The sequence below is a fragment of the Lactuca saligna genome, chromosome 7 (genome assembly GCF_052625555.1).
Source record: "Lactuca saligna cultivar CGN05327 chromosome 7, ASM5262555v1, whole genome shotgun sequence".
Classification (NCBI taxonomy): domain Eukaryota; kingdom Viridiplantae; phylum Streptophyta; class Magnoliopsida; order Asterales; family Asteraceae; genus Lactuca; species Lactuca saligna.
In genome coordinates this window covers 56,935,537-56,941,559 of record NC_136423.1, presented here as the reverse complement: position 1 = coordinate 56,941,559, position 6,023 = coordinate 56,935,537, and the positions used below count along the sequence as shown (strand labels likewise).

General features: G+C 30.5%; 1 protein-coding gene across 1 annotated transcript; it reads right to left on the bottom strand.

Annotated features, from left to right (window-relative positions):
• Window positions 1–301: 301 nt before the first annotated feature.
• On the bottom strand, window positions 302–823 carry LOC145006969 (uncharacterized). The gene has a single exon (XM_078965979.1). It carries the CDS (start codon window positions 821–823, stop codon window positions 302–304), a length of 522 nt encoding a protein of 173 aa, XP_078822105.1.
• Window positions 824–6,023: the final 5,200 nt, after the last annotated feature.

Below are 6,023 nucleotides of genomic sequence, written 5' to 3'. Positions count from 1 at the left end.
TATTGTCTTACCAGCCAAGTTTGCACTTGCACCTGCATCATCATTGTTTTCCACCTTCTTGCCAATGGTGAGATGCCTGATCAACATTTGATATTGTTCATTCGTGAGTCCATCAATAGGACTTGAATTAGCATTGGCCCAAGAGGCTCTTGGATTTTCTTTTTCTTTCTTGCCCTTTCCTTGCGACCACTCTGGATATCCGATCACCTTGAAACATCCAGTTTTGTTATGCCCATTTTTCCCACATACTGTGAAGTGTTCCACTTCTTGGTTTGTGCGTTTCGTTTCCTTGGGCATGCCCCTATTTCTTGAATCTAGAATCTACAACCTCAGCTGATGCATCTCGTTTTTTCATGCTGGAGGGTTGAAACGCCGCTGCATCATGAGGCATCCTTCTTGTGGCTGAGATGGCACGTTGTTGTTCATCTTCAGCGACGAGATGGTAAGCTTCTCCAAGTGTTAGTGTAGGTTTCGATATGAGGATTTGAGTCCTGACAGTCGAAAAACCATCATCCAGTCCCAAAAGAAATTCATACAATCTTTCCTTTTCTTTAGACTTAGTCAATCTTTTCCCAATATTACAGGAGCATTTTCCACATGTGCATGAGGTCAGAGGGCACAGTGATTGAATCTCGTCCCATACACTTCTCATCTTAGTGTAGTAAGCAGAAACGAAACCTCCATCTTGGTGTGTAATAGTTAGTGTTCTCTTTAGTTCATAAGCACGAGGGGCGCTCTCCTTTCCAAAACGTTCCTTGAGATCTGTCCATATTTCTACTGATGTGCAGCCATATTTCACGTTGGATCTGATGCCTTTCTCCATTGTTGTGGTGAGCTATCCTTTGATCATGGCATCACACCTCATCCACATCAAGTATTCAACAGTGTTTTCTTCTGGTTTCTCGATGGTTTGATTCACAAATCCCATCTTGTTCTTTGCATACAGGAAATTTGTCATCTCTTATGACCAATCGTTGTAATTGCTATCAGTTAGAATGTCATTCACTTGCATTTGTCTGGGATAATCAGACGCATGCAGGTAATAAGGTGAATTGGAGTCGATATTTGTGGTTTCATTGTCTTTCTTGCCGGAGCCTTCTTCACCACCGGTGCCCATGGTAGGGTTTTCTTTTAGGTTGGATCGATAGGCTCGGATACCATGAAAAAATTGATGGTACGATAACTTAACCTTAATTGATTTCTTAAAAACTTTTAAATATAATATCTGGTGAAGCTAATAAAGCGTAAAGATAAGAATCCTAGCAACAGAAACTAAAGATATAGATAACTAAAGATAAAGATATGAATTCAAAATAATATTTGAATTCCTTTACTATACATACTCGTTAGCCTACAAGAATTAAGATAGATTTCTCAGTTTTGGAAATTAGTTTATTTTGACCTCAAAGTTGATTTCCTATGCTATTTTTTTAATTTATTCATTATTAATAGGATTAAAAATGTATGTTTTGTATTGTCCTCTTTAAAATGTTTCTATTTGTAGGTTTTTAACATTTTTTTGATGATTTCTTTGTCTATTTATAAGGATCATGGTCTTTGTTGATACACACCTAGCACCCACATTATTATTCTAACTTCATTAATTGTTTTAGATGAATTTTGGCTCGTTTGATGATAATGTCTAACAAGTGTTTGTTGAAATGCTTAAAAGAGAATCTAAAGAATTTAACCTTGTGGTATGCATTATGTCAAAATTACTAGCAACGCATGTTTTATGTAATTGTTTCAAAAGGTAATTAATTTGTCTATCTATTATTTTGGTTCAATTTGTGATTTTGAATTTCAATTTTTATTGTCCCTCGTTATTGTATATTTGGAATCTAAAATTATGTTAGCAGTAAATACGATATTTTTGAATATATTCTATTTATTCTATCAGAATGTATTCTGCCAAAATAAAATATATGTATTCTGCCAGAATGATTCTATGTATTCTACCAGAATATATAAAGTGATAGTTAATTGCAAGTAACATGTTTTTAACCATTATTAGTTTTTGTTGTATTTTTTTATAGGAATGGCTGGAAGAATGCGTTGAAGACCTAACATGAATAACTTGAAGAATGAATAAAGTTTGATCATACTCACAATTTAAGAATGTTGTTATTTTTTAAGAATTGTATTCATTTTTGTTGATATTCTTTTAGAATATGTATAATTATATTAAAATGTATAAGACTTTTAGCTGTAAGAATATTTATGAAATTGTATTTAAGTTCGGATATATAAAAATATATTAGAATGTTATTATTTTTCAACATCGGACTCAAGAATTTTGTTTTCTTCCGTGTTTGTGCTGCTATTAATTTCTCCAATTGTCGATTTTTTTTTCTCTTGCTGCTGTGGATTTCCCACCATCAAAGTTGTTGATTTTGTGGTTGTTGAATTTGTGTTATGTTGATTTTTTTATTTAAATTGGAGTTGAATTTGTTGATTTTGTTGTCGATTTTTTGTTTATTTGAATTTGTGTTGTGTTAAATTTTTATCTAAATTGGAGATGTAGATTCTTCCATCTTTTCCTTTAATATGTAGCTTGAATGTATCGAATTCAAAATTTTGAATGTGAATTAGAACTTTGAATGTGAAATCATATTTGTGATACCCATGTTAATTTCCTTGTTTTGCATCTGATATGAATGGACTTCCTTACTGACAATTTTCTTGCTGATTTGAATTGGAACTCAAATTTTTTTTGGATTTTTTGGTACCCTTTTTCTTGTATCCGATCAGAATTTGCATTGTTGTCATTTTTTTTATTTGAATGTGTTGTTTACCTTGGAATGTGAATTCAAAACTGATTTTGAATGTTAAATTAAATTTTGAATGAACCAAATTTGAATGTGTAGTTTACCGTTGAATGTGAAATCAGATTTTGAATGAAATATCTTTGAATGTGTAGTTTACCTTTGAAATTCTTGAGATGCGTATATGATACATTGAATGTAATTTAACTTATCGACACCAACAATGTTAATCTTGTTGATGATGAAACTTCAAAAAATAAGCTTAAAGCCTAAACTTATTTGGGATAATCAAACATTTATGATATTTCTTGATGAATGTATGAATGAGGATAAAAAAAAAGGGAATAAAGCGGGTAGGAGTTTCTGTAAGATTGGGTGGAAAAATATACAGAAAAATATTAACGAATGACAGGGAAAAGATTGGAAATAAAGCAACTCAAAAACAAATGGGACACTGTGCAGACTGAATAGAAGATATATGATCCTTTAGTGAGGCTAGAATCCGACATTTGATATGATAGCATGAGAAAAATAATCATAGCATCACCGGAGTGGTGAGAGCAGAAAATAAAGGTAACAATTATATTATTTTTATTAACTTGTTATTTTTAGTGCAATTTTAATGACATTTTTATTTTTTTATTACATAGGAAGATAAAGACTATGTTAAGTTTCAGGATAAAAATTTGGAGATATATGAAACATATTACGAGAAGTTATTTCGGGATTATGTTGCTATAGGGTAAGAAAGACGATACGTTTTTGAAACATAGTACGAGATATGATTGAGGGAGATATGATAGTGGGAGATATATATGTCAAGCGTAAACCGATGTAGTCGCAATGGTGTTTGATTTGTTTTTGAAACTATTTTGTATTCTCTTTATTTTGGTTTAATGTAGCATGATTGTTGACTAACTTATTGTTGATACATTAGATATGTTTTAATGTATTCTCATTATTCTGGTTTAATATTTTTTTATGTTGTCGAAATATTAGATATTTAATAAAAAAAATTATTAAATAAAAAAACTTATTCGTAAAGAGAGGCTTACTTGTAAAAAAAATCGTGTTAGAACTAAATTAAGAAAAATGGTTAATTATATTAGTTATACTAAGAAAAATAAGTCATAATATAAAAGGAAACCCTTTTTGGTAATTTTACACATATAAGCAGTTTTTCTTGCTAAACACTAAAAATGATTTATCAACTTATAGCATTTTGATACAAGATAAGTTTAGTCAAACACTTTTTTAAATACTTCATTTTGACACAACTATAAGTTAATAAGCTATAAAGCAGACGGAATGGAAACGAGAAAGGGGAGAGGGAAGCTTCCCTCTCACTGAAACACCATCCCTTGGGTGAGGGAAGCAATATGCAGGAAAATGGTGGGGGGAGGGGTGCCGCACTCTCTCTCCTCATTCTATTTGGTAGTTTTTTTTTATCTTTTTTAATATTTATAAAATTATATACCTACTAAAAAAATATAAAAATATATCAAAATTCATGGTTTTTAATTCCCTACAAAATGAATATAACATATGTATGAAATATATATTTTTTTAAAAATAAAAAAATAATGAGGAGAGTTTCTCACCCATTCCTTGGGTTTTAGGTGAGGGAAAAGATGGTTTGGCCTACAAAAAGATTCATCTCATACCCTCCGGTCTAAGTTAAAAAGTTAAAGCTATTTTAAATAAGCTTTGTCAAACACCCTCTAATTCCAACCATTGATCTGTGTATTTTGACACACAATAGTTAGTAAAATATATATATATATATATATATATATATATATATATATATATATATATATATATATATATATATATATATATATATAGAGAGAGAGAGAGAAAGTAACAAAATTTGTTAACTATAGAGTATAAAATGTTCAATGATCTTAAATTCCTAAAAAAGAAATTCAATACCCTTAAATAACCTATAAAATGGACCCTTCTTCTTAGCTATTATAATGACCATCTTGACAAAAATACCAAATAATAAGTATTTGGAAGTGTTTTTTAAGATGAACATCTTGACAAAAATGGCCAAATAATAGGTATTTTGAAGTGTTTTTTAAAATGATTTATTAGCTTATTCGTTTTTTTTTTTAAAACAATAAATTAAATAGATGTTTGACAAAAAAAAAAACAAAAACAAAAAAACAAAAGTTTTTTGAAAAAAATCAATAAGCATTTTGAAAAAAATCAATATGCATTTTGAAAAGACACCTTAAAACCAAAAATTAGGTGACAAAATATGATATTCACATTGTCTCTTCCAAAAAAAAAAAAAAATATGATATTCACATTATTTTACCATAGAGGAACTTCAAATCAAGTCATGAAAGCATTGAAATTAACTTTTCATTTTATAATTGTTGTTTATAAATTGAGTCTAGTTTTCGTAATTTTATATGAACAATACCTAAAGTCCGTGTTCATGCTTTTGGGGTTAAACCATTGAGTGATCAATCAAGTCTTCTATTTCAAATACAATTTTCTAAGACCATATTATTCGTCTGAATCGTTAGTTTGAACGATAAAATATCAAATCATCATTTTAAATCAAAACAAATTGATTAACTTTTCAAGACAAACAATGTCTTTTCATTACAAATAAACCAATTTTAAACTAGAAAAAACAATATTTATTTTGTTCACATAGAGTCATCGTATTTGTTGCCAAGTTACAAAATAATAATTCAAAAGTAGTTCATATTTGATAAGGGTGTATTATCTAACTTTTAACAAAATTCAATCCCCAAAATATAATTACTAATTACAACATTTCTAGGGTTTCATAACAAACTAATATTAATATTAAAGAAATTAATTACGACAAACCTGATAAAATTAACACAATATCATATGTAATTTTGAGTTTTGACCATATTAATCTAGATTGAGCCGTCCCCGCCAATATCACAACCGTCCACCACCACCTCCGCCGCCGTCCACCACCGTCAGTAGAAGTGGCCAAGCATCGTTACAACAAACTGGGCATCAAAATGCAAGCTTTTACAAAAAGCCCAATCACCATTTTCTTCGGAAGAAGTAACTCATGTAACCTTTCACCACCACCACCATCACCTCCGCCGCCGATCACCACCACCGGAAAATGACCGACCATGGCCGCATGAAACCGGCCTTCAGAAAGCAACATTTTGAACAATGCACACAAATCATCATCACCATTTCTCTTGACAAGACAAGGCATTCGCCTTCTTCAAGTAAAATGACGAAAATGCC

Bases quoted from the DNA above. Each gene is read 5' to 3' on its own strand.
- LOC145006969 (XM_078965979.1), bottom strand. From the start codon at position 823: ATGGAGAAAGGCATCAGATCCAACGTGAAATATGGCTGCACATCAGTA.